The sequence below is a fragment of the Mugil cephalus genome, chromosome 12 (genome assembly GCF_022458985.1).
Source record: "Mugil cephalus isolate CIBA_MC_2020 chromosome 12, CIBA_Mcephalus_1.1, whole genome shotgun sequence".
NCBI classification, from domain to species: Eukaryota; Metazoa; Chordata; class Actinopteri; order Mugiliformes; family Mugilidae; genus Mugil; species Mugil cephalus.
In genome coordinates this window covers 10595597-10615561 of record NC_061781.1, presented here as the reverse complement: position 1 = coordinate 10615561, position 19965 = coordinate 10595597, and the positions used below count along the sequence as shown (strand labels likewise).

Below are 19965 nucleotides of genomic sequence, written 5' to 3'. Positions count from 1 at the left end.
ATATCTGGGCATGTTCTACCCACATGCATGTTAAGCTGGGAAAATGCTAGACAACTTTCTATGAGGCACAAATGTAATTGTTAAATCTAAATGTAAATATTAAATCTAAATTTTCATTTCATTTTAACATGCACAACTTTACAAACGGCGCCCCATAACTTACACAGTCAGAGGGATCACAGACTACATGATTTGTTAAACCAGCAACTAGTTGTGGTATGCACTGTAACAAACACTATATATCCACTCCTCCATTTGTGTGGTCCAGGTTCGCTTTGTTGCCACTCTCCTACTCCCGCTGTTCTACATCGTCTTCTGACCCTGTTTCCTGTGTCCCACCCTCTCTTTTTCAACACATTGGGTCAGTTCACACAACTCGATTGCCTCCAGATTTGGCTCCGAAAATTCAAACACGTTTGATTGACTGTGACTGAGGTCTGACCCCCTCACACACTTGCACGGTAACAGATTTTAGTGCAGACTGTTCCCAATTAGCGCAGACTGGTGCAAACTTTGTCCAACTGGGAATCGTGGGCAACTGATGTTGTAGTGTGTGTTCAGTTTTACTGGAGATAAATTGGTTATGGATTAGATATGAAAGTCTCTGTGTTAGCTCAGTGATAAACTAGAGATCTCTCCAGGGTGTACCCAACCCTGTGCCAGTTGGGATCGACTCCAACAACTCTCTACACGATAAGCAGTTATAGTCAATGGAGAACTGGAAAGATTTGGAGACCCAAAACTGCACACGTGCGGTTACATTCTTTACTCCATGTATCCAGAGCTGACACAATATATCAATCTATCATTTAAGTTTTTTTTAACATTTTTACCTGTCATCATAGGAAAGACACACGGGTTGAGCCCAAACGGTCAGCATGAAATTTAAATAGTTAAATGGAGCGCAGTCATTTGTTAATGAGATCAATTACGCCTATGTTTTTCCGACTTACTGATCGGTCATCCAGTCCATTTTTCCCAACACAAAGCAGTTATTGGCCACATCTGCAGGTGTTTTCCACATCCAAATGTTATACAATGTTTATTTAGACAATAAAGTAAATGTTGGATCCATGCAAGAACTAATCAGCAGGCCCAACCTAAACCTAAACAGGGATTATTTATAGAACAATTTCTTTCTTTCTTTCTTTCTTTCTTTCTTTCTTTCTTTCTTTCTTTCTTTCTTTCTCTCTTTGAATTTCCTCCACTGCGGGACGTGGCTGAAGATAAATGTTCACACAACAGGAAGATTTATTATTAATTTTCTGCCTCTGCGCCGCTGCGTGCTGTTGTTGTCACATTTGAATCACCAGATACTGTGACACTTCTGGGACTGTGGCGAATGAGTAACAGTCCCATCACTTTTTCACTCATGTTTCATTCGCTTTGATGTCACAGAGGGAGTGTGAATTATTCAGTCGTAGGCTGAAAATTGTGAAGTGAGGCAACTCTGTGGAGGAAAATAACTTGGAATATAGGAATTGCTCAGCTGTTCCCTTAAAGGTTCGTGATAAGCACATGTTTTGATTAGGATTGCCTAAGGGTGGAAGACTAAGTTCATGAGAAATGTTTGCTTTTGTGTGACTCACAGCGTTCTCTGGTATTGATTCCTTTTAAAGGATAGTAATCATAATGTGAGGACATATAACTGATCATTTTAACTAATTTAACAAATAAACCATCCAGTCAAGTCAGTCATATCCAACACACACAATAAAATATGGAGTTCTGTAAGTGGGACAGTTTAAAATACACATCATTATTTATGATGTGTACTGAATGTCTAGATCTGACACATCACACACTGTCACGACACCAGCAGACAACGAGACGGATTATAAAATTGTGCATAGGTGGCAGAGTTTGTCTGCATCTCCATCTAACGATCTTCTCGCTGCTCTCGTTGTCTTGGGAAGTGGGGCAGTGGAGCACCGGGACAGTGCTGCCTTGAGACAGCGCAGGAAGCATCAAGCATCCACAGATCTACAGCAGCAGCATCACGCACAACCACACACACACACATCTGTGCACGGCTCACATTACAACAGACAGATATACGGTACACGCAAGTTCTCTGACACAGACATCGGACCTCCGGGGTTTTTTCGCCACACATCTGGAGCAGCCTTGTGCCTCCACTCTTCTCTGCTCCTTAATGAGGTGCAGAGATGATTATTAGAGGATGTTTCAGAGGGGAAGGCAGAGGGAGGGATAGAAATTAACGCGGTTATTGGAGAATTGTTTGCTTTTTCCCTCCAAGACCGCGGGGGACCTCGGGTGCTTTAGATCTAAAGAGATTTCGCAGCCGTGATAAACTTCTTCTACGTTAGATTGCAGACATGTTTCAGACAAATAGACAGTAAAGACTGGAGCACACATCCCCCCCCCCCCCCAAAAAAAAATCTGTCCTAGATCTGAGTCTCAGAGGTAAAAGAAGGACATTTCACTGAAAGTGCAACAATTTGCTGAAAACTTTGTGTCTCACAATCAAGAACAGTTTCATCAGTTTTGCAATCACCCACAATCCTCCTCAGCAAAAACTGCAGGATCTCGCTAAATGATTATTTTCCCTAATTAAAATATTTATCTTCTTCAGCCGAACCCTGCTTCACCTGATGAGGCAGGTGTGAGGTAACGCCGAGCTCCGTTGATGATGATGGTGCCTCACATTAGGCACAGTGCTGCATCATGAGTTTTGTGGTGTGGTCTTCATCATTCCTTTGCCCTGGAGAGAGTCTGCAGAAACACACACCTGCCTGGGCCGGCTCTCTGGGTGACCTGGAGATGATGGCGAAGACGGCAATGATGGTGGTGAGTTGAAGGTGAGGGAACACGGTGCATACGCAAGACGAATCCATGCAGATTCTTCTGGTTTGAGGTGGGGTTTGGGTGGATTTGAGTCAAAGCTTCTAATTGTTAGCAGAGCATGTTTTGCACAATGGTAAATCCTGAAAAACGATATCTGGACAACAGCAAATTGAATTGTTTACGTCTGTCACATCAAAAGGCATTGTGTTAACAGTTTTGAAAAGGGATCATGATGGTGATAAGCAGGACTTGCTCCTCCAAGTGGCTTGAAGAAACTAACCTTGTTTTTAAGCTTGTTTTTGGATGAAATCAGTGCGGTTTCCTTTTCAGGAAAAGAGAATCTATACAGTTCCTCTATCAAGAGCAACTTCACATATACTACACACCGAACGGCCACAACAATAAATCAAGAATCAAGAACTTTACTTGCCATTTTGTGCACAGATTCTTTAGTTCACCAGGAGTCATCTCGTCTTGTCTCGCCTCGTCTCGCCTCGCCTCATCTTCTACTACTTCTTATCCTAAAAAAGAAAAACGAAAAGATCTTCTAACTATTTTTTGACCATCATGTGACGATGCAGTGTTCTGCTGGGAAACTTTTGGGCCATGCATTCATTTACACATGTACCACTGACCTAGACCAGACCTGACACCCCTACACCATAGCAATGACACTCCTTGATGGGAGCAGCCATCCCCAGCAGGAAGCACCCTGACACAGACACACACACAAACGCTTTAGGAACAACTAACAAAAAAACAACACAAGGTGTTGACCTTGCCTCCAAATTCACTAGATCCCAAACTAATCAAGTATCTGTGGGACGATCTACAGAGGCTTGTCCCCTCAAGCCATGGGATCCAAAGACCCCCACTAACAGCATTCTGTTTCCAGACTCTACAGGACGCCTTCAGGAGGCCTGCACAGTATTAAGCAGGTGGTCATAATGTTATGCCTGGTCGATGTATGATATATACCGTATGTGTTTCTGCCTTAACATATTCAAGTTGGACGTGTTACTGCAGTCACAGCTTTAGAAATGCCCTCTAACTAGATAAGCTCTGTTCATGGTGTGTGTCAGATGCGGGGGAGGAGCGGCAACTAAGTCTAATTAAGGAGTCATTAGTGCATCTTGGAGCACATGGAGTGATGCAACGCAAGTGAATTTTTATTCATTATCATCATATTCAAGTCGCATTCAGATTTTTCTAGCTGTATGTACAAGAAACATTCCCTCCCGTTTAAAGCTACAATGAGTCTTGATGTATAATTTAGCTTTTTTAAGCTGTGCACAAAACAACATGGGATAATTTGCAATATAGCGGCCCACTAATGAGCCAAAAAAAAAGAGTCATTTGTAAGTTAATGGAAGTGAAATTTACATGTTAAGCCGAATGAAAACGGAAACAACTTCATTATCTCCGTGATCTCTCATTATTCCACTGTTCTTGCACATTTTTTGGGCCATGTTTAATGGAAATGAGACTTTTAATTGCAAAGCGCAGACAAAGAGAAGCGCTCAGCTCACAGCGGGCGTGCCCGTGTGTCTGGCCGCCTCGCTGCCCGTACCGCGTGTCTGTTCCGAAGTGACCAGTGCGCGTCGGGTTCGGAGTCAGCGTGCTGACCTCGCTTAAAAAGCAGATAATTACTCGGTCCGTCCTCCAGTTTTAGCTCGCATTCTGCGTGTGTAGAGATAATGGGAGCGGCCCGGGCTGCCTGGACGAAGTTAATGAGATGGTGGCGGCTCAAAGGCAGGGTCATTGCGAAGGGAAGGAGCGGGGGGGATTCACTTGACAGATGCGGCTCCCCCCTTTAGAGGGTCACGCTGGGAAAACAATCCCTTCCGTCCAAAAATGGACAAGCTAAATGTGAAAATCCACGGGAAATTAGAAAGAAGTATGGCATTGTTTAGGCTGGACTTTAAGTGTGAAATTAAGCACAGAGGTTTCGTTCGATAACTTTGGGCACTATTACTTTTCAGGGGTAAATGTCCACGTCTGCGTAAAACAATGACACGGGGGAAGAATGTAGAATAGGTTCATAATATCTGTGACAGTGCAGGTAATGTGTTTTTGGGGCACTTTTGGAAAAATACCAAGATATATCCCCTCTTCATCTTTATTGTAGCATTCAGAATCAGGAACACCCACAAGGTTTAATTATTTTTATTAAGTATAAACATCCATTTACTGAACATTGGACGCCTTTCTGAACTATCCAGATGAACAGATCTCCTCATTTAGTCCGTTACTTCCCTCGCACAACTTCACAAACCTCCTCTCTCTTCAGCAGAGCGAAGGACTCGTCCTCCGTTGCCCTTCCAGCTGTAATGACTTTAATTCCCTCATGCAAATGGTGTGTCTGAGCCCCGGCCCCTGCTGGGACCACCAGCCCGCTTCTTGCGGCCGCAGCCTGGCTCCGGGGCAAGAAGGACCACGGACCGGCTGAGGCAGAAAAGAGACAGAGGAAGGGCGAAGGAGGGTTCCGGTTTGATACACGTTGGACCTGCCATCAGACAGATTGGCATCCCGAGGCATGAAGGACCTGTGGATAAAAGAGGGAGCCACCGAATGGTGTGTGTGTGTCTCACTGAGTGTGACATCCAAAATTAGCGCCAGCAGCAGATTTGAACAATAAAACCTCGCAGTTTGACCTTATCCATGAAAGCAACAGCGCGCCAATGTGTCGGATGTGTGTGTTATGTGTGCGTAACATGCACCTGCAAGTAAGCGCCATTCCTTTCTGCTTGTGTGTGTGTGTGTGTGTGTGTGTGTGTCTCTGCTTCCCGGGAGGCTGGGGGGGCTGGCAATGATGATGAGCAAACACTACAGGGGAAAATAATCTCTCATTACCCACAATTCCCAGATGCTCGGCTGCGCCGGTGAGCGCAACTAGATTTGTCCCAAAGGCAGAAACGAGTGGAGTCACTCACTCGATTTATTAGACAATCCCAAACTCCCGTGCCCTCTGCCTCCCCTGCTGCTAAAGCCCTGTTTCCCTGCTTCCTATCATCCCTGCGTCTATTCCCACTCTCTCAGCCACCTGCTGTCTTCCATATGTCCTCCTACTTCCCACTTTGTTTGGAATCTTGTTAATAATTGATAATAAAAGTTTTCCATCGATAGACTTCGCGCCTATTAGCTCCGGATTGACCTAATTAGCTTGCGTCTCACTTGAAGAATGGTTTGGTATTTTGGAAAATACAATGATTTATTTTGTACGTATCTTTTTGATAAATGTGAAACGGGCTTAGTTTAGCACAAAGACCAATAAAATGCACACTGGAAGCTCAGTGACACACATTTTCTCGTTGTTTAATCTGTGGACAGCAAATAAAGACGGAACTCTATATCTGGTCAAGAACAAATCTGCACATAGCATCCTCTAAAACTAATCTTCACTTGAATTAAACAAACCAAGTATGTTTTGGTCATTTGATTTTCCATTCAGAAGTGGTTATTTGATTTTCTTTTTAAAATTCAATAATTAAAACTGAAATTCAAGGCATTTTTCTTTATCGGGGTCAAGAAGGGACAAAGAAAACTTTAAAAACCAGACCATTTTCATGCTCTGTCTCTATATTTTGCAACCGGAAGTTTCCGTTTTCAAAGTAAGAGCATAAAATTAGAGGTTTGTTTATCCCTTCTCAGCCCTGATAAAGGGGGCCAAGAGGCCAATTTTAATTTTTGAATTTTAAAATGAAAATCAAATAACCGCTCATTTTTTGTTTTTAATATCTGTTTCTGAACTGAAAATTCAATGACTAAAACATACACGGACCGTTTATCCTAAAAGTCACCTGGCTACAGCACCTTGTTTGAGAAGAGTAGTTACCGACCTTATCGACGCAGAATGTCAAACTGTTCCTCAAATAGAAATAAAACATCATCATCGTGAATTTGTTAAAAACCCTCTCACATCGTCCATGCAAGCAAAATTTTAAACACTGCTATCTTGTCTTCCAAAAGAAGAGTGTCTTTAATATGGCAGTCTACATGGACGTGTTCATTAAGAGCCTGCCTGCCATGTTCATTTTGAGTGAAAGTGTACCCAAACAGAAACTTTGCCCAAAACTGCTGAATTTACAATCATCATGTTTGAATGTCATCGTGCAACATTGCATAAGACTCATCTTCTCTGTTTGGGAACTTGTGGTATTGAGCCCTGTAAATGTTTCCTCTTTCGTACATTTACCCCGATCTCCCACTGTCCTAGCAAACCTCTATCTTTATCTGGTTAATTCATCAATCCCCTTTCTTCTGCCCCACATTCTCTTGGTAATACCTGAGTCCTCACTGCCACTCTCTATCTATCTCTTCCCCCCGTCTGGGTTGCGGTGAAGCACCCATCCATCAGACTGAGGAAGGTGCTGGTTAAATCCCCTGTCTGCCATCACAGCCGTCCTTGCCCCTCGGAGTTTGCATACAAATAAAATTCAGCATATAGTTAGATGTTGGGGTACAAGGAAGAAAACAATATATTTTCTGAGATATTGTACAATATGTAATGACACTGGATTTATGCTAGCGCATTAATGCAGGGGCCGATGAGATACACACACGCTGGGGAGGCCTCGGGGGAGATTTGTTGAAATTCTATTGCAAATGACGAAGAATAAATAGAATTGGATTTAGTGGTTCTGCTGATATATGGCACAGATAATCTGCCACTGTAAAAAAAAAAAGACATATTTTTACAAGCGCTTCAAGTTTTGAGTCTAAATTACATGTTGAGAGAATGAAGAGTCGGTTGGATTGTTGGCTGAGGACACACTCGGCTCCGTGTTTGGACGTCCTCGAATGGGTTTATCTGTGAAGAGAGAGAAAAGCAATGCGGCACAGTTGTTAGTAGACAGTAACAACTCCACAGTCATCAAGTGCAGGGATTTGTGCGATTTGTTCGATGATACCTTAAAGCTGAAAAGCTTGATGTGCTTTATGGCCGCGACTCCCACTGATTTTGAGGAGATCTCATTTCACACATGATCGTCTCCCTCTGCTGCTGCTGCTACTGTGTTGGTGTGTGCGTCTACACACTCTGTAGTTAGTGCCTTAACATTACACGTCCGCTCGCCCTGGGCTAGAGCACAGAGAGGAGGAGGAGGATGGAATAAATGGATGGATAGGTGAAGAAAGTGGAGAAAGTAAGGGACAAAAAGAAGCAGAAAGGAAGTGGAAATGAAAAAGATAAGAAAAGCAGTTCTTTTCATTTTGTTTGTTTGTTGCCCGATATATTTTTTCCCCCTAACTGCCTTTGAATATTTTTGTAAAACAAGAAAAAAGAATATTTTTAGCAAGCACATTAGTATTTTTATTGATTTTGTAACATTAAGTCAAAAAAAGTACTTAGGTAATTATGCTATTAGGCTAACGATACACCTAATAGCTTAATAGACCCTTTATCTCTAAAGCCTATACATTTTACCACGTGTTTGTGTGTGTGCATGTGTGAAATGATAATTTTGATGTTAAATGATTTGTACTGAAAAAGCTTATAACAACAATACCTGAAGTAAGCCCGTGTATATGGAGTCTTTATTCATCAGATAAACTCACGTTAAGACCTTTTCAATGAGGATTCATTCGATTCTACAACGCATGATTAATCAAATGCCAATACATCTATCAGAGGTAAGAAAAAAATCCCCAAATTTAATCGCAGAGTATTGATTTACATGCTGCATCTTTGTAGCAACACGGCCAGAGACAGATACATGCTTGGTACCAGCAGGCCCTCTGGGTGCTTGGGGCTAGATTTATCACCACCGGGGCTCTCTGATGATGAGGCCGTTTAGTGGGGGTCCCTGTAGCCCTCCGCTGATTAGCACCAAACATCTTCCCTAATAACCTTAACAAGAACAACGCCTCAGGACGACATGCCGATGCACACTGGCAACTGCACACGCGCGCACACACCTCCTTGGAGATAAAGGAAAGAGCTGAGGGGCTGCCCATCCTCCTCTCCTTCTCCTCAAAGTCACCCCTCTCTCCTCTGCTCCAGCCATAACTTGGCACCCCGCACTATTTCTGGGATGAGACCCCCGCCCCTCCCACCTCGCATCTTCTGCCTCCCACCCCCACTGCAGATACTAGAACAAAATTGAGTTGGTTACGGTTCAAGAGTCCCACCACATCACACACATAAAGTTGCTCTCAGCATCAGATAAAACAATAGGAATATATGAATACAACCCGGAGTGTATGGGATGCTCTCTCTTCTGGGGATAAAGGGGCACGGGATGAAATTGAGATCAGACTTTATGACGCTGTGTGATTTTATAGACAGTACCCACCTCTGTGGGTCGTTTCCTTCTGGCAGTTTACATATTTGTGTGTTATGACAGGGTGTTAACATATCAAGGAGCACAGACCATGATTTTTTTTTTTTTTTTAAATCCACTTAAAAAGAGTAAAAGGAAAGAAAAAAGTAATTAAGACATTAATTTGGTATTTCATTCTTTGAATGTGAAAATTCTGAAACAAAACATAAATTAATCATTAAGAAAAAACAAAAACGAAACATATCTTTGTCGTTTTACTATACATTTCCTTGCATTTATGTTGCATTCAGGTTCCACTTGTAAGAATGGGTCGAATATGGAACTCGGTAACAAATAAATAGATAGATCAGTATTTTTTTTTTTTTTTTTTTAAATTGTAATATTTCCATTAAATCTCATAAAATATTAGATACTATGTTTGTCTATGTACTGTCATCAGTAAGGTGCGGATTGTATTTTATTTTTCGTGAAGTGGATAGTAATAGCAAATGGAGAGTAGAACGGCAGCAACTTAGTTGCAAATGAAGGAAACACTCTTAAGAACCACAGGAAAGGTAAAATTAAAACAAAATATAAGTAATATCTAGTAAAGTAAAGAGAAAATAGCAAGCAAAAAAAATACATTTCACCAAATGTGCAAGAAATAGAGAGGGAAGTAGGCTATAGCAACACGGATAACATGAAGATGTTTTGAGTTGTTGTACAGTTGGATAGAGTATGGTATGAAAGAAGTCTTGTAGATTTCCAAGCCCTTTAATCGCATGGAATATAGATACTTCTAGATTTATTTTATTTATTAGTTTTTTTATGTGCGTCGGTCATATAACTCTAATCATAAGTAAGGCATTTGTACCGACTGCAAGTGAAGGCAGCATGAGAGTCCCGCCGTGACGTCACGTGGAGCCGTTGGATCAGTCAGCTGAGGGAGGAAGTCTGATGAGTCTGACAACAGAACCAGGAAACAACAGCGGCTAAAAATCCGACACTCGTCCCCTCGGTCTAATCGACAGAAACCACACCTGTGTCAGCGGCACACGACCTGTATTCGGCGTTTAGGTTGACACAGAGCGGCGACATGGCTTCCCTTTTCAAGAAGAAGACTGTCGACGGTAAGTTTGCTCGGTGTAAAGAAAAAAAAGAAGAAGGCTAGCTAACTTGTTTTCAGCCCGGGTGTTTAGCTCGTCCCCAGTGAACTCGTTTTACCTGTTTCGAGTCTGGTTGAGTCACCGGGCAGCGCTGCCAGACTTAACTTATCTTGGGCGAACATGCTATTTTTGTGTGTAGCTGGGTTACAGCGTTACCCTCAATAACATTATGTGGCGTAAATAAGTGTTGAGGTTGAGCTATTGAAAGATCTGTGAGCTCTAAGAGGTGGTGTTGCTACATAATATGTAAAGTGAAGTCAGTGGAAAAATACATTACCGTGCCACATTTATCCCCAAAGTGTTAACCCAACGCGTGTATAACGTTAAATACCACATGTAACATTTGCCCTAAACTTATCATTGACTCGTGTCCTTCAGGTTAATTAATTTAAGTCTCACATTTATACAGGAGCACGTTTTAACTGTATTAATTCCAGTTGAACTTCCTCACTGTTGACCACAAAGGGTGTCATAAAAATTGAGTGATGTCAGCAGGGCTGTTAAAATATGACCTCATTGTCAGGCTGTCATTATATATTCATTTTAGTAATGTACAAGTGTCAACATTTTGAAAAGACCTTCCATCTAAATGTTTCTGTGTTTCTTCCTCCAGGCTAGTAGGTAGGCAGCCGCGCAAGGTCAAAATGGAAAAACCAAGCTTTTCTTTTTTCAAATATCAGAATTAATGGATCAATTATTCTTTTTCACATATTATAATGACTCCTAGGGCTGAATTTCCAGAGGGAAGACAGACTAACCTCCACCTCTGTTGCATTTGAGACTTATTTTTGTGGAAAATTACATCAAAATCTATCCGCAAATGATCTGTGGTTTTAAAACTAGGCTTGGTCCTTTGAAGTAAATTCTGTCAAGGCACCGTCTTCGTACTCCTCCCATCATTGTCATTCTGGTTTCACCTCATGCGCATCATCTGCATACTGTACTCACTGCGTTGGGTTTTTCCTGCGCTCCATGTCGAGCCATTGTCAGGTCGTAGTCCCCATCCCATGTTGTGGATTTTTCTCGTCTCTCACGCCCTGGACGCAGTGTTTTCGTTGCCGTCCTGGGTCGGGGCGGTTGGAGCGGTTTCTCGGTTTCTGGTGATTTGGCAAATTAGAAAGGGGGGGGCTTAGACCGCACGTATTTGTAGGACGATATCCCTCCCACTTTGAGACGTTGGCGGCACGTCACCTTATACGTATATGTATCGTTGTCACAATACGCAATGATGTGTCTTGGACAAGTTCATAGTTGCTGAACTTTTGCTTTTTTTGCAGACAGCGGTCGACTTTATTTTCAAAATATGGACATTTTCTATGATGAGTAGCTTAAGGATGTTGAGTTGAATCAGTTGATGTATTGATCAGACCTATAACACGGTGTCTAAATCCTTCATTTGTTCCTAAAGAACACATTTTTTCACACATTTTGCACACCTCTACTGCACATCAGTCTGACTGGAGCAGGGATTCACCCTCTGTTGCTCGTTCAAGTGTTTATTTAGCTTTTTCCAAAGTTAAAGTTCTTTTTTCCTTTTTTTTTTCATCACAACTGAGGCTCCAAGGAAAGATTATAAAGCCCTTTTGAACAAATATATTAATTTGGGCTTTATATAAATGACTGACTAGACTTAGTTTGATTCATTCATTTCTGTATGTTTTTGTCCTTAATCTTGAAAAAGGTTAAAATGTTGCTTTAAGTCACAGTAGTTAGTAGAATTTGGACTAAATCAGTTTCAGCTGATTTCAGGTGAATGTCAACACGGGGATTCCTGCTTTTGTCGTCTCTAACTGTGAAACCACAGATGAATGTGTGACTTCAGCGTCAGACACCGTGTCACATGATGCCACTTTCATTTGTGTGGGTGGATTGGGGCTGACTCAATAGAGGTGTGATCTGTCCAGGCATTTTCCCAGATGCCGTGTGTCCGTGTGCCTTCTGCTGTTGAACACTGTGCGGCATTTCACTTGAATCTGGGCACGCACCCAAACATGCTCACTGTTAAGGGACCGGCTACATGTTTAAGATTTCTTCCAAAAAAACCATACAGCTGGTCTTTGCCCTGCCCTTTGTAACTGTAATGCACTGGAATTGCAGTCATGCAGTCAGATTGAAAAAAATTATAACCATGTGTCTAAAGCACACCTAAATAAACATGAGACGTAAGAGGGCGGTGCACATTTGATTCTAAGCAGAAGAAGAAAAAAGATTGTACGTCAGTGCTGTTGGTCTTCGTATGGTGCTGAGATGGTCAAATGTAATATACAAAAAAAATGAAAATTGACTACACATCAGGTACACTAGTTAAAACGGACCCTTTCTAAAAGTCCTCTGATGAATCGCCCCTTGTGATTGTTAAAATGTTCAGTTTATGTAGAAGCACTTTAAGAAAAGAGGTCAATGAACTGTATAACCATTTCGGAGGATGTCATTTGCGGTGCTGCTAAACTGTGTTGAGTTTAACACAAAAGAGATTCTGTTATTTTCCGTAGTCAAAATAATAGAAGCATGTGTCACAGTACAATTCAAGTCCAACTCTTTTCGACTCCAAAGTGAAAACACAGTTGAATCAATGTCTCTCTCAGTTTTTTAAACAAATTTTCAACAAACTTTCATGGAGCTAACATTTAGTGCAAGGCTGTTGTATTAGAATGTATTTGTTTTTACTCCTGTATCTAATGAACTTGCAAGTGTATATAACTATCACCATACTGTGCATTTAATCACACCAGATCAAAATGTCTTGTTACATGTTTGTATGTCCAAAAAGCTAATCCTCCTTCCTTTATGTCTGTCTCCGTCTAAAGACATAATCAAGGAACAGTCTAAGGAGCTGCGCGGCACTCAGAGACAGATCACCAGGGACAGAGCGGCGCTGGAGAAACAGGAGAAACAAATGGTAGGAATGAGCGCACGCACGCGCACACACACACACACACACACGCACAAAAGAAATATCTGAACGCAAGTAGCTTCCTATGAATTTCTCCGTATTGCATCAAAGCTTTATTAACCTCCCCTGCTTCCTCAGCACACGCATTCCCAGCCTCACATGCACATTACATTCACTTCCTACAATCTGGGTTTGTGCTCAATTGGCTAATGGGTCTAAATTAATAGACACGAATGATCTGGTGTGGTGGCTTTTGCTCCGGGCGAGCGAGACTGCTCTCGGATATCCAGAGCTGCACGATGGTGCTTTATTCGCAGCGGCGCATAACATTTCCTCTCTCTGAGAGATGAAAGGAGCTGACTGTGTCCTCTCCCCTCAGTTGTTTTAAATAAATAGCACACAGGACATAATTACCTCCCTTGGGAGCCCCATTTTTATTCTTCATTAACACTTTCCGCTAATTAGTCTAGTTCTTAAAAGCTTTGTTACACCTTGTGAATAAAAGATGCTGCGGCTAAGAAACGGAAATGACCTATATTTGAGCTTTAGTGCATTCATGACCCTCTACTGCCCCCCACCATGCTGAATTTCAGTGTGAGTAAATGACAGAGGGCAGAGATCGTCCCACAAAGACGCAAGATTATTTTATGGGTTTTAATAAATTACAGAGAGAATTTAAAGGTGGAAATAAATGGGCATATCCAAATTAAGGCATGTATATGTTCTAGTCCTGTTTGTCCATTACTATTAACTTTGGTCTTTATTGTTAAAACTTTAGGTTAGGCTGTAGTTGTCTTCTGGTTCCCTGAGACATAGAAAACACTCGACCTGTTTGTTGCGAGATTTAAAAAAAAAAAAAAAAAAAAATCCCTGCTGCGTGCATCTGTTGCTCAACAAACTCTGCAGTGTTTTTCAGACTTGTTACTACATTAAAATTCCTATTTCCCACAGGCTCACATTTGTGTGCCGCATTCCTCCACATCTAGGAAAGCTCGACCCATCCATCACCCCCTCCACCTCCTCGCTCCGTTTCTGACACGGCAGTAAATAAGACATTATAAGCTTCCCATCAGCACTGCTCTCATCTCCGTTTGTTTTTCAGGTGACGTTATTATTGTCACTGAGGGCCTTTTCAAGAAGCCCTCATTTTTCCTTCATGGCATTAATTTGAATTATATTCAAGTACAGTCAAATACAGATGCACCTAATGCACCTGCTCTGTTTGTGTAAGAGACAGAGAGCTGAGTGGTCAAAGCCTCTCGCTTGTGAAAAAAAAAAATCTAACATAAATAATTGATTATATCCTGAAGAGGAAGCTTTCTGCGCACGCACACAAGAACTGAACAAGTCGTGCCGGAGCTGCTGCAGCAGAGTTCTGGCTAGCTTACCGTAACCTGGAGCTGCACTCTCGTCTCTTGGGGACGCTCTCGCAAACACTCGTGCCCACACACTGGATCCCCGCGGGCGTCCGTGTGTTTTCTGATATTTACCTAAGCTAAAAGCTCGTATTTGCTTGCCAACGAGTAACATTTGATCTGAGTGACTTTGTTTAGCTCGTCTATATTTACGAACGCGATCGTCTCTCTGGGGCTGGAGGATGTGTTTGTTTATCAATGCAGAGGATGTGCGTATTTCTAATGAAAGATGCATAAGACGATCTTAACGGAATTCAAGTCGGGTCTCGCACTATGAGGATGTCATTAAGGGGCACGTTTCAACCGAGAGACAGAAATATACCTCTGAATGCCATTAAATAGTCCTACAACCAGGCATTTTATTATAGAACTACATGACTACATTACTCTAACTATTCTGCCTACCCCCACATAAAGCCCACTCAGTGGGTGTGAATGGTATTGAATTCTTAAAGCTTGCTTCCAGGCTACCAAAATTATTCAAGTGTACAAAATATTGCTACGTGAGAGTATGTAAAAAGAAAAAAGAACACACACTTCCTCTCAAAGATGGTACAGATTTGTAGCCTCTGTGACAGCTGATGGATGACTAAAAAACCCCAGCCTCTACCCGTCCTAATTATCCTAAAACTCGCCATGGCTTCGGATATGGCTGAACATGAAAGAGGTGGAAAATTAGTAGCAAATGTTTCTCTCTTTTAGCGAAGCCACATTACAACAGCTAAATCTGCAGGATGTGATTGCGGTATGCCCCGATGCCTCTTATTCTGAATTCATATGCTTAGACATGGGAATATTGTCCCTGAATTTAATGCTTGTTTACACCGTTGGGCAGACGACCCGTAAATCAATAGATTTGTTCCAGATATACGCAGCGTATCTGAAAGGGGAATTTAGAGCGATAACATTCGGACACATGAGGAGTCCTGAAAGTTGATGTTGGACTCAGATCTTCATCCTTCTTCCTTCCCTCTGCAGGAGGCGGAGATCAAGAAAATGGCAAAGAGTGGAAACCGGGAGGCGTGCAAGATTCTCGCCAAGCAGCTGGTGCAGCTGAGGAAGCAGAAGAACAGGACGTACGCCGTCAGCTCCAAGGTCACCTCCATGTCGACTCAGACCAAGGTCATGAACTCCCAAATGAAGATGGCCGGCGCCATGTCTTCAACGGCAAAGGTAAAAACCTGGGTCCTGTCATTCAAATTTAAACATTTTCAATGGTTTGATAAGCAAATTTATTTCTGTCTGAAAGCAGAAAGTTGACAACAAGCAAAAAAAAAAAAAGAAAGTAAATGTCAGCATGTGTAGTGGTTAAACGACAGGCGCAGGTGTTGTGTTTTATGAGTGTGTATATATATTGTTTTCAAGTGTGTACAAATTAGACTATTTAAGATTTGATGTTTACTGTGATTAGTAGTAAGGGAAAAGTTACGTGTTTCTGTTCTACGTGTGAACTACTTAGTTTTTACACACATGAATATTTTGATGTTGTAATTAAAGTATTAATGGGGGATCTGTTGATGTTTGAAACCAAGTCTGGTGACAGTGTCGTTAATGATGCGTGAGAGGCAGTAATTGGCCACGAGCGATGTTTTGTACAGAGTCAGTCTGAGCAAACACACACAGGTCAAATATAATTAGGCTTCAGATTAATGAAGTATGATGAGAACTATGAGAGGCTGCGTCTGACAGAGAAAGAACGTGTTCACGCTTTAATGTCAAGGTTTCTTCCCTTGAAGAAAGTTGCATCGTTTATTTAATTCAGACTTAGACTTAGTCAGACTTTAATGATCCACAAAGGAAATTACTTGGTCATAGTAGCTTACCTGCACATAAAAGATACACTCTTAAGAACCACTAGTAACATAAAATAGAAAATAGTGCAAGCAAAAAATGTACAAAATTATCTTGTGAAGAAATGTACAAAAATAGTAAAAAAATAGTTTGTCTTTGAGAGCCTTGTTCAGCCTAAATAATTTTTCATTTGTAAAAAAAAAAACTGATTTGAAATTGCTTCTTGGGAAATTATGAAAAGACTTTCTTCATATAAACACCAGGATATGCACGTCCTTAGTCAAATACCACAGACGAAATCTCTGACCTTCTCTTCATAATCTCTGCAGACGATGCAAGCAGTGAATAAAAAGATGGATCCACAGAAGACACTGAAGACCATGCAGGACTTCCAGAAGGAGAACATGAAGATGGGCATGACTGAGGACATGAGTAAGGACACAATACACACACAGCTCTTGGTATCTATAGGCTAACTGAAACCAGATTAGCATACACGCATGTGATTTCACTGTGTGTTTTCTGAATGATTTTAAGAGGAATCTCACTCTGAAGTCCAAACTTGTGACTGAAAATCAATTTGATTGACCCGACCGTCCTTATCTCCTCCTTCCCTGTGTCACTATCTGTCCAGTTAACGACACGTTGGACGAGATCTTCGATGAGTCTGGGGACGAAGAGGAATCTCAGGACATTGTCAACCAGGTTCTGGATGAGATTGGCATTGAGATCACGGGAAAGGTAAGACATTCGATACGAGCGCAAAGCTGTCTACAGATAGAAGACACTTAAAGTTGAGAAAGAATCAAGCTATTTTTGGTGGAATAAAAACTTTTTACAGATGTAGTCACTCTAAATGAAGCACACTGCCCCCAGCAACATGAACAAAAGTTCTCCATATGGCTTTTACTCTCAATGTCTAAATGTTTTCCAGCTGCCACATGGTGGGGCTAGCCTTCAGCTCTTCCAGCACTGAACTACTTTCACTGAGACCGCCAGGCTCTCTGTCTGCTTTGTGTCTGGCTCCCCCTGGGGGGCTCCATGAGTTATTACCTCTCATAACACCATCCTCAAACTCACAAATTGTCCAATAAACAGGCCCACAGCTGGAGAGAACAAACAGGCGGTTTAATAAAAAATCTGCATAACGAGCTTTGTTTTAAAGAAGGCTAATTATTTTGTGCTAGAATACAATAAAAGACTGAGGACACAACGCCCTAAAAAACAATAAAAGTTTGTTTTATTTTTGTTCCCAGTCACACCTGAAAGGAAGTTAGTCTCATAAACAGTGGTGGTTTTGGAAAATCTAACCTAAACAAATGAGCATCCATATGTTCTGTTCATGTTGTGTTTAATAGTGGCCTGAGTGGGAAATACCAAAGGCTGCAGGTGTAATGTGGTCATTTTCAGTAAAGATCTACACGGTGCTGGCAAATACCATATTGTCGTAATACTTGTATTGCACCAGTTAAGAAGATGTAAAGAAAGTTTCTAACGAGCAACTTTGACTTTGTTATGCAAATTGAATTTGTTTTGTTTTAAAGAAATACAAGCTCCTTGCATTAAAGGTGATGTTGGCTATGGTAATTTAAAGGACCATTGTACATTTTCCATGCACTATACATTATAAGATGCTTCCTAGTAATTATCCAATGTGAGATTAATTGTGATTAAATGTGAGCAGGTCTTTTACATTTGTCTTTGGAGTGGCAGTAGGCAGCTGTGCATGGCAGCCGCTCTTATTCCAAGTACCCAGCTCCTTCCGTGTTTGTGTGAGTGTCGAGTGTGAAGTGCGCGCGCCTGCTAATGAGATTTTTCTGCTCGCCTGTGCGATTCCAGATGGTGAGAGCTCCGGCTGCAGGAAAGGCCGTCCCCAGCGCCGCCTCGTCCTCCAAACAAGCCACCATCTCCGACGACGAGATCGAGAGGCAGCTCCGAGCTCTGGGAGTGGACTAAGCGTCCCCTTCGTATTAATGCTCACTTCATAAACCAGAGTGACATTGATACTGATCGATACAGACTCCGTTAGACACACTGGTTTTGTCTGGGCTCAGATGCAACAAGCGCAGCGACACACACTCTTTCAAAGGCATTCAGGCGGACAGATGCAAACTAACACACACTTATTCTTCTGCAGGTTGCCTTACGGATCTATTTAAACAGAATATTTATTGCGACATTGGAGAGGGCACAACTGGAGCTACAATAGATGCTTCCCCTAAAGAACCACCTACACTGCTGTTTACCACCCGTCTGTCTGTCTAAGGGCTACGAGTGTGAACGCGATCTTAGGAACTGGCTTTTCCCTACTGGCGCTTTGGTTAATTTTGACTTAGTCCTCTCAGCTTTTACATGACTAGGATGGAGGATTCTTCTCCAGCAAGTTTTAATCATTAAAACACGGTAATTAAAAAGAGCTCCAGGGTTGTCAATAAGCAGATGGAACATTTCTACTCTGACTATTAACCTGCTGTCTTTGTTCATTTTGAAACCCTTCAGATTCATTTTCTCTGAAGGAAACTATCCCTGTTAAAGAATTCTTCTGTTCTCTACTCTGCTATCAGAGATAAGACGCACACATATTCCACCACGTAAGTGAACGGGGAGAAAATGCATCACCACACAACTGAGCCAGCGGATTAATTACCGTGTTTTAAAGACGCTACCGTAGATCCTGGAGACAGACATGTGCATGAGACATTATAGCGATAGCTTCAGGCTTGGTTATTTACTTGCATGGGATGGTGAGACAGATTGATCTGATGGCCAACCGACTATCATTTAATTAGAACCCCAGAAGTTGTGATGCTCTACAGACGGCGACAAAACTTAATCAAACGCAAATTAGGACTAATGAAAGACGGCACGTCAAAGCGCTTTGAATCGATTGTCTGATGCTACGAAGTAATCAAATTAGTTTTATCGGGGCTTTTTTTTTTCCTTTTTTTTTTGGGTGCGTGATTTACACAGTGATTGTGGGAAAGTCCTCGTCCTGCAGTCCCTCTTCTCTTCCAGCTGCTGTGCAGTTACTCTCATTTGTTATTTTGAAGCTGCCTCACCCATAAAAATACACACGCACACACTACAGCGAGAAAATGATGGAAGTGTTTGTTAAAACGACACTGTGATTTAAGACACGTCTCCTGTTCTCTGAGGCTGAAGCTTCACTTTTCTACAGTGATTTGTTAACGTCGGGATGTGTCGGGCTTCGTGAGACTGAGACTTTGGCCTTTTGTTTGCATTTTAATTCCTATTGCCAAAAGAAAACGTATGATTCTTGCATGTGTCCGACGCGGTCAACACATATTTCTTTGAAGTTTGACAGTTCATTTGTTCATCAACCTTACACCGGTCCATTGTGATTGTGAGCAGAATCAATGTTCTAACAGACTTTTTGACACCGTCTGAGTGCAGTTCCATAGTGAGGTTTTTAAAGGTGTCCATATAATCATTTTTGTTTTCGTCTTCATCATTGGAAAATGACTCCGCAAAGGGTTATGGCTTTTATAAGGAATAAAGATTCTTCAGGTACGACTTGTGGAGCCTCCGTGTCTCGTCTGAGTGTTCACCTTGTCACGTCTTTATCTGTGGCAGCTCCATTCTTGTGAGTGTGATATCTGGATGAAATATTG

At 41.8% G+C, this 19965-nt stretch overlaps 1 protein-coding gene and 1 long non-coding RNA gene across 2 annotated transcripts; one reads left to right on the top strand and one right to left on the bottom strand.

The window, feature by feature from the left end:
• Positions 1 to 4958: 4958 nt before the first annotated feature.
• Positions 4959 to 11345, bottom strand: LOC125017563. The gene is made up of 3 exons (XR_007113853.1): positions 11183 to 11345; positions 7719 to 7888; positions 4959 to 7618 (listed from the first exon to the last, which is right to left on the bottom strand). It is a non-coding gene; the product is annotated as an uncharacterized LOC125017563 (long non-coding RNA).
• Positions 10001 to 19867, top strand: chmp2ba (charged multivesicular body protein 2Ba). The gene is made up of 6 exons (XM_047600889.1): positions 10001 to 10198; positions 13042 to 13133; positions 15521 to 15715; positions 16663 to 16765; positions 16968 to 17074; positions 18173 to 19867. Exons 1-6 carry the CDS (start codon positions 10165 to 10167, stop codon positions 18287 to 18289), a joined length of 648 nt encoding a protein of 215 aa, XP_047456845.1. The 5' UTR covers positions 10001 to 10164; the 3' UTR covers positions 18290 to 19867.
• The last annotated feature ends 98 nt before the right edge of the window (positions 19868 to 19965 follow it).